This window comes from Parus major, chromosome 15 (genome assembly GCF_001522545.3).
Source record: "Parus major isolate Abel chromosome 15, Parus_major1.1, whole genome shotgun sequence".
NCBI classification, from domain to species: domain Eukaryota; kingdom Metazoa; phylum Chordata; class Aves; order Passeriformes; family Paridae; genus Parus; species Parus major.
In genome coordinates this window covers 10,947,575-10,967,911 of record NC_031784.1, presented here as the reverse complement: position 1 = coordinate 10,967,911, position 20,337 = coordinate 10,947,575, and the positions used below count along the sequence as shown (strand labels likewise).

Here is a 20,337-nt window from a genome sequence, read left to right as displayed (position 1 = left end):
CAAATTGTGGGGGTGAGGTTATCAGGAAATGGATATAAACCAATATAAAGAAATGCTGGAGGGAACACTAATAATTTTTTTCTCAAATCTTCCCAGGAAAATGTTGAGCTAGGTCAGTATCTTGCAGAATAAATACTGCAAGAACACACGTTAAACAGCTTCTATAGTGAAACAGCCAAAAGCAGATCAGATCAGTTCTATGAGCAGAAATTAAACTGACATCTATTTGTCTGCAGCTCTCTCAGCTAACACTGGAGGCTTGGGGGTTTTGTGTATGAAGCACTCGCCCAAAATGCAAATACAAAGATACCAAAAAACTTGTTGTTCACAAGTGCAGATGGGAGCCGTCCACAGGTGCAGATTAATATAAACCCTCCTCATTCCTTCACATGCATGGGCACACACGGAAAGGGAATGCATCCAGGCTCTGCAGAGCCACACATCCTTCCAATGAGCAGATGAGACTGTTACCAGGAGGATTTATTGCCGAAATTTGGCAGCAGGAGTCTTTTCTGATAGAATGTTATCCAGGCTGCATTTCCCTGGGAGGAGGTGCTACATAGCGTGGAGGTTCTTCTCCCAACAGGCACAATCTAACAGATTATCTTTCTGAATCATTAAGGGAACGCAGCGGATCTTATTAAGGCTCAGGTATTGGCTATCAATGGGTTACGATTTAGGCTAGGAAAGGGAGAGCACTTAATTTTAGGAAAAAGGGCCCAAGCTGAAGCAGCAGCTCATGGAAGGCCAGTATCCCTTGAGAAGGTCATTTTCACTGTATCAGCAGCCTGCCTCCCCTTACTATTTTTTGTCTACACCCAGCGAAATGTTCCTACCTCACAGTGACACTCGTATTTTTTTATCCAGCAGAAGCATAGCTTATTGTTTCAAAATGACATCTTTTCCTTCTTGCTTTAGAAGTGCCTTTTTATTTTGGAAATGTTCACCACTGAACTGATTTAAGAGAGAAGGAAATGCGGAATATTGCACTCACCTCTTCAGCACCAGGCAGGCAGCCTCCACCTCCTCAATCCATCAGTACAAACGCTCGCATCCACTGACGCCTCTCCTCTGCTTTGGCCCTTTTTCACATCAGCATCTGCGATTTGCCGAGCAGACACACCACGACCGCAGGGACTAGCCCCGCAGCCCCGGCAGGAGCAGGAACCTGCCCTTTCCCATCTTCTCCCTGGAAAACACAACCGGAAAAACCCGGGCCGTTCTGCAGGCGGCAGTGGGAGCACTTGTCCGGCGGCCCCCCGCGGGAGACAGGGAGGTGCTCCGCGCTCTCGCCGGGGAGCCGGGCAGGGGGAGCGCGGCGGTGGCGCTGGAGGAGGAGCCGGAGCCGCCAGCCCGTTTCCACGCCAACGGCGGGGGTACCGCGGGCGGGGCGGCGGCTCCGCTCCGGCTCCGCTCCGGCTCCCGCCCGGGGGGCGGCCGGGCCCGCAGCCGCCGCAGCCCCCGCCCGCCGCGGCGCAGAAGGAGCTGGGTGTTGGCGAGAGCTTCGCGGCTCTTTCCCGGCTCGTACGCTCCGTTGCACTCGTTACATAATGCGAGGCTACGGACGTGCCGCGGGCTCTGCCTCTGCACAACTGCATCCGCACCCGGGGCCGCTGCAGCGCGGCCCCGCTCCGGCAGCTGCAGGACTTTTAGGATTGATCTCACAATGCGTGTTGTAGGGAGAACCGGTCACATACATGTTGGAAGGATACGGTCAAGGGTAAAGGGAGAGAAAACAGTTTCTTTAGTTACGCGGAATTTATCTACTGTTTGCTTTCCGCTTCTACCATCACTCAGTTGCTCTCGGTACCGGGCGTATCTTTTTTTCCTGATTTTCCCCCACTGCCTTTTGCGTTTGTGTACGTGTAATTTACTACGGCTTTTTTTAATTAACGATGAGTATAATTTTCTTTTTATCTCATTAATGGATTTGCCCAATTTATATTTTACATTTTTCCTAGTGTTTTTTTTCCTTTTGGCTACAATACTAGTTGCATTGTTGAATCTGCAGCCCTGATCAAGTAGCTGATTTCTCCCTGCACTGCTAATTTTATAAGCTTGATTTGTTACTGATACACTTCTGCTGGAGATAGCAACAGAGACTCTCACACAGATGAGATGCAGGCATTTTTTCCCACAAAAAGGCTAATATAATACAAAGCAGAAAGCATCTGATTCCTGTAAATGATATCACTTCCAGTACTGATATTATCAGCAGAGCTGTAGCATTGACAAATTATAATAATGAAATAATTTCATGTAAAAATCAGTATACCCTGCGGAGAAAATTTTCCAATAATAAGGAATTTTAGATGTTTCCATTAGAAGAGTTTGCTAGTACATCTAGACAGTCAAATTTGTTCTAGTAAAATTTGTTAGAAAAGAAATGTCATATACATAACTTGCATTGTTCTCCCAACAAAACAATAATATTCAAACCATAATTTTGACCTGCTTCAATAAAAATATCCCCACATTCTTATTTTGAAATTTTAGCTTTCAATATACATGGAAAAATATCTCAGTGCATTTGTAAGATCAGACAGTGGTCAATTTAAAACTTTTAAGTGTCTTGTTTTTCTCATATATACTCTTTACTTGCAAGTGCATAAATCCCTGATATAGTTATGTTGGCAAGGGAATAGAATAAAAAAAAATGTATCTGTGGTAACTGAGTAGTCTGGATAATAGGATAAAAGAACAATAACAAGGTGTACAGGTTTAATCTGCGATTCCATAAAGAACAAGTAGTTACTATAGAAACTGTCACATTACATGTATCTTTAGTATAGTACTTGATATGTGAGAAAAGGCATCTTCCACACACTAACCAACTGTGGCAGAAATAAAGCAGCAGCCACCATCATCCTGGCTAGGACGATCATCGTTTGCATGTTGTCTACAGAGAGAGCAATTTTAGAGCATTTCCCATTGCTATAACTAAACACCTGCTTTTCTCCAGCTTTGAGGGAGGCACCAGAGCATAGATCAAATGTTGGCAGTGAAGGAATTACAAACATGCAGTACCTGAGAAAGTTTAGAGGTTATTATTTCAACACCTCCTGTTGCTGTTGATTAATGGCAGATTTAAAAAGCAACCTGTCCATACATAAAATGCCTCATCAGATATGTCTAAGTTTTCTTCAGTCTTACCTTGTCCTGCATCCAGAAATTCTCAATTAGAGCCTTTCAGCACGTATTGATTGCATTACATGTAGCTAAACTCCCACAGGAATTTAAAGAGAAGTAAGTCTCCAAATAGCCTGGACAAATGATTAACTGCCAAAGTCAAACAGCACAGAAATCCAGGTCCTCAGCCCAGAACTCTGAATGTTGTGCTCTGTAAAGAGATAGACTGAACACACAGAAATAACTATAGAAAGTGAATAGTTTGTGTGGAAATATAAATAGTAATTTTAGAGACCTGTGGCAATCTGCCTGGATTTCCATGTCCTCTTCTGTGTCAGGGGGGTCACCATTTTTGCCCCACCAGAGCAGGCTTGAGTTTGAAGGGAGCAGCGTTGGATGTTGAGGTGCAGCATCCAAAACCTCCTGGGCCCATTGGCTGCACGAGTTTCACTCAACTTGCCAGGGCTATTCATTAACCAAAAGCCAAAGCCTTGCCTGTTTACTGCTGCTTTCTGCTGGATCAATCAAAATAGATGCATTCATACATGTTTATTTTGAAGACAATAGTGCTAGAACAAAAACGTGCTCTTAAGTGGAAAATCCCATAGGGATTTTTCTAATCAATTACCCTTTATTATACCATGACAACATGAAAATATTTATATGCACACATGCAATGTTCTTGGTGAATGTACATCTCCAAATGATAGAGGGTAAATTGAGAGGCCACATCTGGTCTGTAATAAAAATATAATAAAAGACATTTTGTATTTCATTCAATCTTCTACCAAACACACTCTTTTTAACAAGCAATTGTAGATCTGGGTTAGATATTTATAGACAGGTCTGTGATTCTCTCAGCATGAAGAACTGAACAGAACATTTAAAGGAGAATAAAAAGGCTGTATTATTATTTTTAACCATTTTTCTCACGTGGAAAATTTTAAAATAGCATCATGTACAGATGATTTGGATCTGATATTTATATCTATCTGATATATTGTTGCTTTGTATCAGTGACTGTGAGATGGTGGGGGAAAAATCATGAATGCACCTTCTATCAGGTGGTATCAGCCTGACCTCATTTGGCTTCATCATTTAGGATGAAAATTCACTTTCTACCAGGATTTCAGCCTTTTATCTTCTCTCACCCTTCAGGTAACTGGGGGTTTTGCTTAATATCAGCAGTTTACTCTTCCTATGAGAGCAAATCATGAGAGACATTTGAACCCAGGCAATACATTACATCTAATATCACAATCAACTAAAAAAGAACTTTAAAAAGAAAACAGCAACCAAACCCTACAAATGTTGAGTGCTTCAATCCCTTCCTTCACAGTTCTGTTATCTACCTACTATGTTTGCAGCTCATTGTTTCATCTGCTACTGAAGCCAAGCTGAGAAAAACAAACATTAAATCCAGCAGCTGGAGGAGAGATGCTCTCCCAGAGCTGTGGAAGATACTTTGGCTTTCCTGTGCAGGAAACTTTCCACAGCAGTCTTTGCTTATCCTAAACTTTGGGATGGATCCATGCACCCCTATTCCCTCAGAACCTCCATGGGAAGAAAGCTGCAGTGATACTGTGAAATAAGATAAAGGAACTCTTTGTAAAGAGCCCATCCTTCAAGGCTGCCTTATTATTTTTATATTATTTTATATATTAATGTCATTAAAAAGATGAAAAAAAGGTGAATTAAAGTATTCTTTGCTCAGTTTTCACTGTTAAGGGCAAAGGAATGGGGGTAAAAAACCAAACTGAAACCCCTCAAACGTTAACCCAAATTTGGGATCACTTAGTAAAGTGTACAACAAAGGATCTGTGAAGGTTGAACAGAAAAAAAAATCACTTGAGATCAAAATACAGAGATGTTTGGGAATTACACCCAGGAGATGCAATTAAAGAATGCCAGGAATTTTTTGTGGCAAAGCTTTTAAAACAAATTGTAGCATTTCAGATCTTCTGTTAACGTGGTCTGAGCAACAGGTTATTGGTTATTCTTTGGGTACCCTATTCCCTCCTGCAATCTTCGTGGTTGGGGGTTTTCCACTTCATAAGAATTATCAAATATTCACTGAAGAGTGACTTTAAAGTAGGTCTCTCCCACTTGAGGACATGGGTAGGGCATTTAGTGGGGTTTTCTGTTTTTCTTGTAATACAAACAAACAAAAAAAGTGTATTGATTTCAAATATATTTAGTTTTGCCACTTACGTTCTTACCAGCTGAAGAAGTACCAGATTAGGCACTCAGAATAATTATATATATTTTAATTGATGCTTAGAAAAAATGTTATAATTGGACTTCACATTTTCTTGTATCCTTTAAGCATGGTAATTCCACTTCATGTAAGAACCACAAGATATAACTACAATTTCATCAGGCATCATTTTTTATCTGTTCTATAACCTCCTTGTGCCTGATTAACAGCAATTATTTGGTCATTAAATAAAAAGAAAAAGGGTGACAATTTTTTTTGAGAACACAAAGCTAATTTTGGGAAGCTCTGGAAGAAGAATTGGGAACATCCAGATAAGCTTTACTATGGGGACTTCAAATGCCAGTTCAGTAAATTTGGAATATTGCAGTCAGGACTATGTAATTGCTTCAGACAATTTTCCAGTTATTCAACATCAGGCCCACAGGTGGTTTTGCATCTACATAAACTCTAAGAGTTTTCCATCCATCTAGCAAGCCACCTATAAAGTACAAAGCAGGCACACAAAGTGTGTTCTCTCTTGCTGTTTAACAGTGTTTTGAATCCTCTGTATATAATGTTCTTATAGATAAACACATAAGTAGTACTGTTGAAGTGCCTATGCTTAATCTGGCATGTTTACAGAAGCTAGACTAATATTTTAGTCCAGGTTAAGTAAAAGCTTCATTTTGCTGTTGTGCCCAATATTTCCTAGGGAGGTACTTCAAAAAACAAATCATCCTCAAAGCAGCCCACACCTTGGCAGGCTTGTATTCAATTAGGATTTTTGAATTTTTCACCACTTGAAATAAAATATAAAATAAAATAAAATAATAGATAATAATATAAATAAATATAAATAAAATAAAAGACACTGGAAAGCACCGTTGTAGATCCTCAGTCAGAATGCAATTTTCATTGAGTAGCAGAAAGCAGTTTTCCCTAAGAAGATGGCTTCCCATGGAAAACATGGAATCTGCAAAGTAGCAGGTCTGAGTGGAGAGGGGAGGCTCAATCTGCTTTTGCACCCAGCTCCACTCACGTCGTGCAGCCATCTGGGCCTGTGGTTCCAATCAAGATGTGTTTTTTCTGCTCTCATTTCAAACAAAATTGCCAAGCCAGAGCATCTGAAGCAGAAAAGGATTTCACCCACCTGTAGTACTTTATTCTTCTTTTCAGGAGGCTTTATCAGTTCTCACCAGTCAATTGTGCTCATCTTGGCACCAGTGGAAGCAGTGTGAACTGTAGGATAAAATTGCCTTATTGCAGCTTTGCCAGCAGGCCTGACCAGCAAATAGAAGCAGTGGATATATCAGCACTACAATTTCTCCAGTTCCTCCTTCTTTATAATTTCTATCAGGTCATTTTTAAAATAACATAACAAATCTCCCACCCTTCTAACAATGGAGAAGATGTAAAAAAGAAGTGCTCACACAATGAGACTGAATTCATGTTCCCATTCATTTCTTCCTGTTGTCTTCTACCACTGTTTGCAGTCTTTAAGTCTGTTCAGTTTTCAGTCTGTGCAATGATTCATATCTTCAAAGCAAGTTTATGTTAATTTTCAGGACAAAATTCTTCAGAATCTGACACATAATTAATTCTAGATATTTGGTTGCTTTAAGGCTCTCATTTTTAATGTTTGACAGTAGTATAATCAAATCTTTATAGGAAATGTTCTCATTCATATACCTCTGTTTCTGATGGATTGCCATTTAGTACTATGGAAGTTCAGAGAATACTTTCACCATCTTAATGACATATTTCTCCTAAGGGAAAAAACTGAAAAAATTGTTCTTTAATGCCTGAGTGTGTGTGGGGTTAATTCACTGGTTACAGAAGATAAAGATAACCAAGATGCTCTACAGGTCACTTGGGTGCATAATGCCATTTTGAAATGCAGAATTCCAGGTATAACTTCCAGGTATAGAAATTTAAGATAGTGAAAAAAACTCTTTCTTAAATTTCGTTCACGCTGCTTTAATTATTTGGCCCTCTGCCCCAAAAGAGGAAAGGTTTTCTTTCAACCAATTTTCTCAGCAGAAGTTCTGAAAAGTTGCAATTGTGTATTGTTCTCACATTAGGGGCTTGTAAGACAGTTGGATTTAAAAGTTTAAAACTCTTTTTATTAGTGTAAAATGGCTCTGAATGGTTTCTCAGCTGTTCAACTGACTTGCCTGAAATAAATGTTTGCCTCCCTCCTCCCCATCCAGTCCTTCCACCCCAGCCAGCCAATCATCTCTGTAGGAAATGAGCTCTCACACATCTTTACAAACCTCTGTGACAAGGCAGACCTTTCTCCCCAGGAATCTCTAAAAGTTGCTACAATGGAAGTAATAACCATATGAACATTTGTCATACTGATAATGTCATGTTCACCTCACAGCATCTGTTTTTCTGGGAGTGAAACTTGCTCCAGGAACTGTTAGAACTTGATGTACATGCTTGGTGTAAAGTACAAAATCCAAGATTGAAGTTTGTGGACGTGCCAGTCCAGGTTCTCTTCTGAATGTTTTCTGTCCGGCACAGTAAATTCACTCCTGTGAATTCTGTGTATCACAGTGGGTATTTGTGGAAGCTGAAATTCAAGAGTCTCTTATGGTTAAAGGCTGCACTGGTCCCTGTTAGTCTCACCTTAGAACTGGACATGTCCATTACTGACCAGCAGAAACAAAAGGACAAATTCTGACTTGGAAAATCTGAAATGGAATAGCCTCAGTGGCTGAGGCTCAGCTTTTTGGGAGTAGTTTTCTTAAGGCTTTCATTTTCTGTACAGTTATTGATCCGAGGACTTTGGCACAAGTAGTGCACATGTCAGACTGTTTTCCTTCCTTCATGTATTTTGGCAAAGTCTTCCCTGTAGAGGAAATTAATAAATTTCAGGGTGACATTTCCTTCTTCATGTAAAAGAAAAGGAAAAAACCCAACCCTCTGAGTGAAATTTTACCATTTTATTGTTTTATTTTTATTACTTTTAAAAAATCATATTTTGTCAGAGAAATAAAGTCCAAGCAATTTCCCAGTTTGTGTGATCAGTCTGCATGGAAGATCAGAGAAATGCATGCTGCGTGTGTGTGCACATGCATTCACACATTTGGGTACATAGGATGACCATGAGGGTGTCTAGAGATGAAGTTACAAATTTAGAAAACTTACAGAAATTTGCTTAAAAAGGAGGTGCAAGCAACAAGTTCAGAAAGGCTGAATAAAACCCCTGGAAAAGATAGCACAGCTTATCCTGTGCAGGACAAGGCAAATAGAAATAAGAAAAAAAATATTTCACCTTTGTTTTGATTGTTTGCTTTCTTGTACATGATAACAAGTCAATATAGTTTCAGCAAAAAGAAAAGTTGCTTTCATTTTGGAAACTGCCTTCATATTCCATATGAATGAGCAGCAATCCACAGTTGTTGGATTATACACTGTCACAACAGAGAACACATTTCATTATTTCCACCTTTGTGTTTTGAGGGATTTCCCACTGAAGGATGTGACACTGCCATCAGTCAGAATGAGGGGACTTGTCTTGGTCAGTTATTGATCTTGGACTGTAGGTGATTCTTGTACAAAAACAAAACCCAGGGTTTATTTCTCATTTTGGAAAATTTCTATGTGAAACACAAGACTATTCTGTCTAATTCATCCCTAGAGTTTTTAGAGATGTGATAAAATACATTCTGCAAACTGAGATGTTTTAATTCTTTAGCTAGATCTTTTCATTGGCCATGAGTGATTTAAATAGTTAAACCCACTCCTTTCAGGCAGGTGGCCACAGGCAGTCTTAATTACTATCAGAATGACAATTTTTATATATATATATTTTAAGTAACCTGTTTCTTGGATTTCGAAATTATACCAGAGAAGCTAATGCAGATATATCATAGTTTCTATGTTAATTTTTTCAGTGGTGCTTTGATATTACAATTGCACACACTCTAAAGCAAAGTTTCTAAAAACAAAAACAAGATATGCAAGAATCTCTTTCATTCTTTACTGAGGCTTAGGAACCTTTTGTTTATCAAAGCAATCTTTCCTGTTCCTTGTTAATGCTGGAAACATTTTGGGTTTTTAAATCATCCCTAGAGGCAGCCACATTATGTGTTCCTGTAAGGTACTGCTGACTTTTTAATTTCTGTCATATCTTTCATTCAGACAGCAACCCAAGACCCTGAGTATTGGAAAAATTCTCAGTGGCTTCAAAAGCAGATCACATAATGCTTTTATAAAGCTAATAAAGTTTTATAAAGCTCTTTTCTTTTTTAATGAGCATGTGGCAGGACACTACTGTTGAAGTTGTGATTTTGTACCTGGTGAATCCCTGGGGCTCTGATAAGATAAATGCATCCAGCCAACACTCCCATTTGAAATGGTTTGATACAGAATTGTTTCCTATTCTTAGTCTGATCCAATCTCTGCAGTGTTTTCCTCACTTCTCTTAATATCCCAGTAGCTCTTCAGTTCATGTAAACAGAGACTTCCCACCCCTCAGTCCTTTCAGATAAGAGGTAGCCTCTGTCTCTGGGCACAGTCATCCTTTGGGACACTTGTTCCTGTTCAGTTGTCACGGAAAGACAGAGAACTGTTCTTGCAAAGAAGAGAAAAATATTCTGATTTTCAAAGAGATCGAGAGAATTCTCCTCTTCAGGTAGAAGGCTTGGTGAAGCTGATGGGTTCTAGGCAGGTGAGCTGTAGTTCACTGAATGTGGTCTGCCTCCTGCTCCAGACTCACCAGAAAGTTCAGAAAGTGTTACAGTATTTCTAGTACTGTATTCAATCTACTCCCTGACACAGCCATAATGCTGGAAGCACTGAGAATCAAAATGCTGAATCTTAACATTAAATAAGCAAGCTACTACAGGGTTCATAAACTGTGCTCTTGTGACAGGTGACTCAGAGATCTTCCCAGAATAAATTATATTTTTTCCATTTAAACAGTAGTGAGCGAGGAGTCATTAAGGAAGGTGTGCAGGGGCAGCATCCCCTGTGCTCATCTTGTCACTCAAGGTATCACTCTTGGCACAAAGGAAGCATCACCTGAGCGCTGTGTTTGCCAGTGTCTGTGATGTATGGGGGCACTCACAAGGGTAATAAACCTCTCTTCCCTCTGAAATGGTGCTAAACTATCGCAGGGTGAGCAAGAGAGCTGCTGCTCTGGGAGTTTTGTCAGGATCACTTGGCTCCTCAGTCAGTGAGCTCCCCCCAGGGCTGGCCCAGCTGGCTGTGATGCCAGGCAGCACATTCCCTTCCCATGGCTCTGCTTTGCTTTTCCTGTGTGCCCCTTCCTAAGCACAAATGCCTTTCCTGAGCATTTCAAACAGTTGTGTGACCGTTGTAGAGAGACATCCAAGGTGCCAACAAAGATTCATATTCTAGGGAATCTGTGTTTCCATATTATTTTTCTGTGTTCTATTACACTAATCATCACTTTGTGGCCATGAATGAGACACATGCTTCAGACCAAAACAAATATTTTGAGTTGAAAACCAGCATTTTTAAGGAAAAGGATTTGCAATGTGATTTATGTAATTGAAAGTCAAAACAAAACACCACTGTTATATACTGTAAATAACTCCTTTGTCTTCAACAAAATTTAACTTGTTTACATGCCCTGCAGCCATACTGAGAGAACAGAATAAATGGCAACTTCTCTTTGGGCCTATTTGAAAAAAAATCGGGAAAGAGAGGATGAGAGCAGCCAGAGAGTTATGAGAAGGAAGAGATGAGTGCTCAGATAAAAGCAGCCCAAGGGAAGATTACAAGTTCTCAGAAAAACAGATCAATAATGACGTTAATTCTGCAGCTGCAAATGCAACTATTTGCATTTTGAAACCATTTTTCCCAACTACTTCACTGGGCACAGGGTATGTAGAACACTCTCTGCAATAGACAAATCCCCTTTGCAAGGGCAGTATTTTAATGAAAAAGTCAATATCCTGAGGATGCCACTGTATTTTTCATTACAGGACTACTCAAAACCTCAGCTTGCCTTCCCCTCCTATTGCTCACTCACTAAGATCCAAGGATCTGAGACTGCTCTCATTTGCAAGTGACTCCCAAACAACTTGCCACTGATTTTGCCTCCTCCCTCTTCCCTCCCTAGACCTTTCAACCTGTGGTTCCCCTGGGAAAACCATGACGAATTTCCACGTGGAAATTTCAGTCTCAGTGTTAGGTAGTCTCTTTTTGTTGTTGTTGATGGCCTTTCCTCTCCACCCTCTTTCTCTTCACCACATTGAGACTTTTGACAAGGTCAAACAATTCATCTTTGTTTCTATATTTACATCTGGGAAGCTCCCTCTAGTAGCACGACAGCATTTGAGCTCAGACTGCCTGACAAAAACAGTAGACAAGAAAGCTCCTGGTACAGACTCCCGGCCTGGTAAAACAAAATCAATTAAAAAAAACCCCATAAATTGGAACATCCCAAATATTCAGACAAAATGAGCACCAGTAGCCCCAGAATAAATACTGCTTACTTAGGCTGCATAAAATCAAAGTTGTTCTAGACAACACTGTACATCATCTCATCAGCTTAGGGACACAGACACAAAGTGGCTTTGTTGGGTTTCACACCCAGGACTGCAGTGCTGTAGTAAAGGCCAGCACCAAAAGAAGACATGAAGTGCAATGAATGAGGGATGACTGAGGCAAAGAAAGTCAATAAACATTAACTGGAAGGAGTAAAGCCAAGGGCCAGTGCAAGCAGCCCTGGCTGGATGAATGTATTGGTGGAATATATGAAAGATAATTGAAACATCCAGACACAAAGAAGTGAAACCTGAATGCTGGTTATACTTCCTGACTGTAGGATGATAAAGTGATCAAGACAATTGAGAGAACTTAGCAAGCAAGTCCTGAAAAAGTCCTGAAAAATAGGGAATTGCAGCAAAGTGAAAATGAAACTTAAGATGGCATGTTAAAAAATGGCTAATAAGTATTTGAAAGCAAGTACAAAAAATAGGAAAGAGTCAAGTGCATCTCCCAGCACGAGGGAGGCAGGAAGGGAATGCTACAGCTACTGTTGTTATAGATAGATGGAAAGTTAAGTTAAATCAAAGAGTGGTTTCTCTGGGCTCAAACCAGAGTGTGGCTGCACTGTGCAAACAGGGTTTGCTTATGGACTGTCCCAAGGAACACTGGGGTCCATGTGAGTTAAAGCTACACACAGGTGCTTGTGACAGGCAGTGTGAGTCTGTCACCTCTGATTTATTACTCTTCCTCTGAAACTGTACCCCCCAAACTGAGATTCTGTACTGATTTCCACAACAACCCAGAATTAGAAATGTGTGTGGTGACTGAGTAGCCTGGAGATCACAATTTCATGCATTCAGGCCATACAGTTTATTTTCACTAAAACCTTTGGGAGGAGTTAAAAAAGTTGCATTTGAAAAATCTTGTCTTTCACAGGCCATTTCAAAAGACTGTTGGGAAGTATGGCTAAAGGAATTGTGGCTATGATTTAACTGCTTTAATCTGCTTCCTTGGGAACAGTTCACTAGTGGGTTCCCTACTGCCTGGCATTCCATAAGGCATGGAGAATTCCCAGACATATTCCTGCTGTTGTCTAACCTGCCAAAAGCTTTCTATACCTGTAATGTACAATCCAAACCCCAGCAATCCTTGTCCTGGTGATGGATGAGCTGGGCCTTGTTCCCAGGGACCTCCAACAGAGTCCTCTGCCAGAGCAATAGTGCAGGTGTTCTTTATCACATCCTTCCACAGGGACAGTAAAAATGGGCTGGAGATACTCTTTGACAAATTTCTTTTGTTCCTCCAGGGAACAATACAGGGTTGGTTGGGTTTTTTTCACTGTGAAAGCACCAACTCCCCTGTGTAGTGACACACAGAACCACAGCTTCAAAGAATATTATTTCACTTTCCTTTGCTTTGCCTTTCTGGCACAAGGAGAAATCCTTGTTTGTAAAACACTGTTAGCCTTCAAAATGAATTGGCTTGGAACTGGTTTTCCTTATTTATTGGAATTCTCACAGAAACTGACCTCCAAATGCAGTGCAGGTAATAAAGCTGTAATATCACCCCAAGGCATTTCTTTGCCTTGGCATTGTAACATGGATCCTAATAAGTCAGTGACATAGGAAGTTATTCAGTATTAGCAAAGCCTCAGAAATATGTACAGCAGAATAACCTCTGGATTAGAATCCCGTTTTTCACCCAATTATCAAGGTTTCTACTATGCACTACCAAGGGTCATTAAAATCTCTTTCCCACTTGTCTCTACTGGGAGATTAATTTGAAAATACCTTGATGACTCCTATCCACAAAACTTCCTTATCTAACCATATATGAATCACTTTGAGAGGAGCCACATTTCTCATAGCAACCAAAGAATCAGTCTTAGCAACAAGACAAGCTGGAGAATTTTGTTTTCACATAGTTACTTGTGGACAGTACGTTCTGCTTTCCCCTGGCATTGCTGTTGCAGTGTTGACTTATTAAAGGGTAAGAAATGGTACAAATCAGACTATTGCTCAAAGCAAAGACATCACTTGCAGGGCAAGTTGTGATCTCTCTGCCTTTGATGTTATATTTTAGGAGCCAGTGCAAGAGTATTGACTGCTGGAAAGTTCAGAATTTAAATTTTTGCCCTGACAGAACTACTACAAAGAAATGTGTGAGGAAGCTGACAGTTCCCAAAATCTTGACTTCCCCCCTCGAGAAACCACCATGGAGAATCAAAGAACGAGCTCTAAAGGCCAACATTTCTGCTTCTTTTAGCATCTGATCATGTAGAGAACAGTGAGAAAGGCTGCATAGAAGGTGACTTTGTAATGTATGTATATATTTCCTATTTTTTCCTTGCAAGGATAATTTTGGGAGAAATATTATAGCGAAACTGGGAACATCAAAACAAGATTTCTTTAGAGGAGTTTTGAGGAAGCTTCCCAAAGAAGCAATACTAAGGTGACATTTATAAACAGGCCAGTGTTGGAGTACTTTCCATCTCTCAAGGAAACGAGTTCCCACGTGTATTTTGATCCTCTGAAGAAATTCCAGGTGCAGGTAGCAATAGTAACTGCACTCAGCTCTCATCCACGTTCCTTCCCTGTCCCCTCTGCAGGGGCTGGTGGTGTCCTGCAGGCCGCTTTGATTCCCCCACTGGTCCTGAAGTTGAAGACAGAGTTGGATGAGATCCAGGAGCTGATTCTTGATACACTCTCCAACTGTCTCCGTGTGGAGATTTCTGAAGCCTTGGCAGCTGGTGTCGTTACTGTGCTGAAGGAAAAGCTCTCACATCCCTCCACAGCCATCAGGAGCAAAGCAGCCTGGGTCCTCTTGGAAATCAGGTAAAGAAACCTCTCTAATGCTTAAGTCCAAGAAAGAACTAATTCCAGGAGTAAATAAATGTCATTTATTTACAGCTGTGTTCCACTGCACACTGAAGCAGCCACATTTCACATGTAAAGCACTATCAGCTTGAATGCACACATGGGTAAAGCAAAATGGGACACATGGGGCTTAAAAAATTCCTAACTGCTATAAATCATTGAAGAAAGCAGATACTGATCAGTCATTCCTTCTCCTTCTGTTTGTTTTCAATATTGGCAGTGGAATCAGGATTTTTTCCTGGTACAGCACTGCTAGGAAAAAATTCTTGCATGAAAAATCTTGAAGAAACAGGATTCTGAACGCTATGGAGGTAGGGAGAATCTCCCTTATGTTTTTGGAAAAGTGCTCTCTCTCAGAAAATTAGAGGTCCTTGGAAACTTTCACTGTGATCGAAGACAGAAATAGTCTTCTGCCACAGGCTGCCACATACATCAGTGATGGAGCAGAAAAAGCACCCTTTATATTAAATTTGTGTATCAGAGGATGGATGAAAGGAATAACTTAAGTCCGGTGTACTGCAATCAGACAATATAATAAGTGTTCAACAAATGTCTAGTTTAAAAAGGTCTGCAGATGATGTAGTTTACATATCAACTGGCACTACACATTTCCTCATGTCCTACAATAAAGGAGGTCTTAGAGGAAAAGAGTGTAATTAATGTGATTCATGGAAAGAAAGCAAAATGCAACTGAAATATGGACATGAGCTATGTTCTAGGTCCCTGCAATGACTGGGCCACATTAAATATTCTCCTCATTACAGAGGCTGGAAAGAGAGAGAAAAGTGATCTGGGAGGAGAATTCATTTCAGTCCTCTGATTTAGCAGGTTTTAAAATCTCTAGAGGCTTCACCAGCCAGGTTTGTAACTCCGTTGCAATGAGGACCAGCAACACCCCTAACCCCTAATGCTCCATCCTGTTACATGCAGCTGCCCATCAATGTCCAGCAGACCATAGAAACTTTTTTTAAAAAATCCAGATAGCACCTAAAAATAACCTAAAATGTCGTGCAGCTCATCCAGGCAGGTCAGGGTGGTATCCTCGGGGTTCACAGCCATCCCCTGGCGTGCCTCGGGGCTGGGCAGCCTGTGCTGTGCCTCCGGGCAGGACAGTCCCTGTGCCGGTGCTGCTGCCGCCGGGGCCGGGGCTGAGCTCCACGCGTGGCCAGAGGCTCAGCAAAGCAATTTAACCATCTTCTCTCCACAGTTCTCATGCTGAGGGGAAAATTGCGGTGTGCAAAGAAGGGGTGATTCCTGTGCTGGTGAGCCTGCTGCAAGACACACAGCCCGAAGTTCAAGCTGGCACAGCAGGAGCGCTGATGTTTGCTATTGTTACACCTCAGGGTGAGAGACAGGTGCAATTCTGTTGGGGTATCTCGTGGAAATCCAATTCTAGGGCAACTAAATAACAAAACACTCGCCCCCTACTCCCCAAGTCCTCGGTTTCTGACAGTGTTAGTGCTCATCAAGAAACTCTAAAGATTGGGAGATTTCTTTGTAACTGCCTTTATTGTTGCTTCGTCACAGTGCCTAGGGGGGACAAGATATTTCACATTTCATTCCCCTAAGTAGGTCAGGAAGTTTTTATCTACCTCACCTGCATCATCTCCCTCCAGAGGGGGAACATTTTCCGTTCAAGTCCAGACCACACAGAGATCCACAAACCTGGAGCTACACTGAATCACCAGTGCTCAGCAGAGGAGCGCTGCTCCCTGGAAACATTCTGGGATTAGAGGCAGCTCCTCTCTCACAGCTGGGAGAGCAATGAATATTAATCAGGGCTGTAGCTCTCCCAAGTAACTTACATGACACAGAAAACACTAACTGCTAAATTTCCAGTATGATGAATGAGTAATTAGACATAAAAGACTCAATAACAGCAGTTGTGTTCCAATCCTCCTCTGCAAACCTTCCTCGGGCTTCCAAAGACAACTCAGGAGAGGATCTCGGTCTTTGAAGTGTTTTTAAAAACGAAAGACTGGAGGATGTTCTTAAGGGTATCTAACACACTCCACTCATCTCACCCCATTCCAAAACATAGTTTATTCTATCGTTTAGTGCTCATATACTTTTAGATAATTTGTTGCAAATGAAATACTAATGTGCAAGGCAGATAAAGTTAACCATGAAAGATCTTTTTATTTGAAAATAAGCAGCTGTGAGCCAACCTTGGTCTCCGAAAGAATAGCATGTTCTCCCTCTGTGCACTGCACCTGCGGGGCTGTTCAGAGCTGTAGCTGGGCAGGGAATGGAACGTGTCAGTCCAAAAGGATGATGATTGGATGTCAAAACACATTTCAAAGCCAGTTTGTTTCCCTGCAGGGAGATCCTCAGCCATGGGTGCTGAAGCCATTCCACCTTTACTGACGCTGGTTGCTGAGGAAACCAGCAAAGCGCGTTTGAATGCAATCAAAACCCTCACCCTGCTGGCTGAGCTGCCAGAGGGCCGCAAGACACTGCTGGATCACAGGGACACATTTCAGCGGTGTCTGGATGATCCCAGCGAGGCCGTGCAGAGAGCTGCCGAAATCGCCATCACCGTCATCGACTGGAAACCCTTCTGCAGCCGCGATCTTTTCTAGAGATCTATTGCCCTCTGTTGTTGTCTGGCTGTAAAAGGTACACGATTACAGGAGATCTGCAACACCAGAACTCTCTTCCTTACTTTGGATCAGTTCCTCCTGAAAAGTCATTTGGCAACAGTTTCACATTTATATTGCAGATCACAAGCAGAAAAATGGAGAAGCTGGGAAGTGTGGAGCTCTCCATTAGGAGTTATTGCCCAAGTTACCAAGATTTTCCTGTGATACAAGACACCAACCCTTTTTGTCTTCTTCATAATGTTCTATCCTTTTTTTTTTTTTTTTTTAAATCTCAGCCTATCAAACACTAATCAGTATTAATAATTAATTACTGATTAGTGTTTGATAGGCTGAGATTTTAAAAGGTTTACAATTAACCCCTCCAGCAGTCATGCCTGTACTGACAAATTGCTCTAACAGGAATTTAAATGATTTTTGCTGCAAACATTTGTTGAACGTGGGGGTTAACACCAAAGTCAGCTTTTATTAAGGTAGCCCTTGGTAAAGCTGTGCTGGGGCCTCTCCAACAGGAGAGGGCTCTGGTCCCTAATTGGAATTGCTTTTAATAGGGAACAAAAGCACCTCGGGGTTTGAGCTGAAGGGCAGTGGGATTGGTGAGAAGTTTCAGTAGCATTTTATTCACTGGCAGTTCAAGGCTGGTCACCAGAGACATGTTGCAAATTTCTGTCTGCAGTTACCAGAGTGTATTTAAGAGGCTTCAACAGGAGGCCTGGGCAAAGAAATAACACAAATGAGCAGGACAGCCCTGGCCATTCTCAGCCACCAAGGAAGATGTGACAGAGCAGCTGTGCAGTTGCACAGCACATCCCATTTGTTTTCACTTGGGTTTTGTTCTCACATGGGAGTTTTATATCCAGAACTGTAGCTACAAATAAGCTGCATCAGGTCTATAAAGGGAGTTATTTACCAGGGCTGCTTTTCCATTTGAACCCACAGTCACACTGCAAACTGCATTACTCTTACACACAGTATAAACTCTTCCTGTAGGAGTGATTACAGTTAAAATGCTTCTCTTCCATAATGTAACCAAAGGGTGAATTTCCTCTCCTATAAAGACATGATTTAGAAGTATTGAGTCAGTTGGACTCATTCCCTCCAGGCAGGATCTTGGAGGAACTCTGCCTTTTAAACACATAAGGCACTCATACGTAATACATATTGGTGCCAGAGTGCATCCAACTCAATAAGAGAAGCCAGGCAGCTTTAATAACATGCTAAAGGACTAGAGCAGCACAGTGCAGGCTCAGCTGCTCTTACAGAACTGCAGGAAAATCTGGTAACAATCATCATTTTAGCCCAGATCCAACCTTGTCACAGCTTTCCCTGGTAATTCAGGTATCACCCTTCAGTGAGTTCCCAAAATAATTAGCTTGTTCAGGTGCAGAAATAACATCCACACTGAACTGCTCTGACTAGAAGAAATTAACTTGGACTTCAAGTACTGCCTTCCAAGTATCTGCCTGATCAATGCTTTAAAGAAAATATAGTCTGTTCCCAAAAAAGCCTCTTCAGTGTTCTCATCTTTCACACACAGTACAGAAATGGAAGAAAGCCTCAGGTGAACTCTAAGATGTGGATACTACTGGCCCCCTCCCACATGTCAGCTTTTGTCTCAGCAATTCTTTGGCACTGTTACTCCTGACAGCGTGAAACCATCACACTCCAAACATGACAGGAATTCCCTTGGGCTGTACTGACCATATGCTGCCTCTGCAAACACCAGAATTTAAAGTCTGCATAGGGAACAGCCACAAACCACTGTTAGTTGGGATTTTCTACCTTCAAAACCACATTATTGACAAAAAGGTTGTGATATAATAATCACAAGTCATGTGCTGTGCTAAGGGCTAATTCCCTGCTTTGGGATGAGAGACAAGAGTCCCCATTTCATGAGGCTGGGAATTAATTAGCACTGTAGGTATCAGTAAAACAATTGGCTGGATCAAAGGAACAGCTGATGAACACTTTCCCTGGACTGACTTAGCTTTCAGTCAGGAATACTCCATAAAAAAGCTGCCACAGACTTGGTCACAAAAGTGCTGAAGATCTTTTTGAATCGCTTCATACACATTATAAATACTTAATTTAACATCTCAGGATCTGGCACCTCAAATCCTAATTAAACTCACAGTTTCAAAGGAAATGCTGTGTGTACAGCAAGTCTCTGGTTTTAGCACTGTGCCCTTCCCAGTACTCTCTGCTCCAATGGCTTTAGCACCAAGGTGGATTTTTAACATCAATGAAATCAATTTGCCTTTTTAGCTTGAAGCCAACAATTATTAAGGCACAGATATAATTAATGTGATTCCAGGACAATACTGGAATTAATGCAGTTACTCTCTACACAGATTGAGTTTTCAAACCAGTTACCCAACAGTCCTCAGCAACACCAGAAGACAGGACAGCTGCATCCATGGGAAACAAGACTTCCCTGTGGAGCCTTTTATCCCACCCAGGCAGAGGTCATGCTGAATTTTTTCTAAGTTTCCAGAAGATTAAGAATGTTATGGCTCTTTGTTCTTGCAACTACAGACTCATTTCCCCTGGCTCTATATGCTTTCAGAAGGCCAAGAGGTGGAAACTGTTCTATCCTGCTCTGGAAAATGGCAGCTTTTAATTCCATCTCTTCATGTTTCAAAGCAGGGAGTGTATTTGCTTCCCACCACTACCTTTCCTATTAAAAAAAATAATTCAAAAATCATATAGTGAGAGATTTGTCTAAGGACAAAATAGTCTGGGAAAGTCAGATTTGGCTAATGACATTAAACCAGAAGGGCAGAGACAGCTACACACAAAGCTAATATGCTCAAAGCACAGGACCTATTTTTAGCAAGACAAAGTTTGCAATTGGAATGAATAAAACCCATTTTATTAATTTATTTTAGCATACCTTGTATATAAGCTACATTCTTAAAGTTACAGGCTCTAGTACTGTAAATAGAAATGCTGCACAGAGTGACAAGAAGCTCACACCTCAGCTTGAAGCTTTTCCAGATCCCTTCAGAGAAGTAGGGGAGGTGCTGATCCAGGCAGGCACAGCTGCTCTGGCCTCAACTCTGCCAGG

General features: G+C 41.3%; 2 protein-coding genes across 2 annotated transcripts in view; one reads left to right on the top strand and one right to left on the bottom strand.

Annotated features, from left to right (window-relative positions):
- The window catches only part of GNAZ (G protein subunit alpha z), a 49,155-nt gene extending 47,792 nt beyond the window's left edge, over nt 1-1,363 (bottom strand). The window contains exon 1 of the mRNA XM_015644196.2: nt 995-1,363. The gene's annotated coding sequence lies outside the window, so the exon portion shown is untranslated. The remainder of the gene's footprint in view (nt 1-994) is intronic.
- The window catches only part of RSPH14 (radial spoke head 14 homolog), a 72,633-nt gene extending 55,376 nt beyond the window's left edge, over nt 1-17,257 (top strand). Inside the window, exons 5-7 of the mRNA XM_015644198.2 lie at nt 14,403-14,628; nt 15,878-16,014; nt 16,993-17,257. Of these exons, the coding sequence (XP_015499684.1) occupies nt 14,403-14,628; nt 15,878-16,014; nt 16,993-17,252 (623 nt within the window). The 3' untranslated portion in view covers nt 17,253-17,257. The remainder of the gene's footprint in view (nt 1-14,402; nt 14,629-15,877; nt 16,015-16,992) is intronic.
- The last annotated feature ends 3,080 nt before the right edge of the window (nt 17,258-20,337 follow it).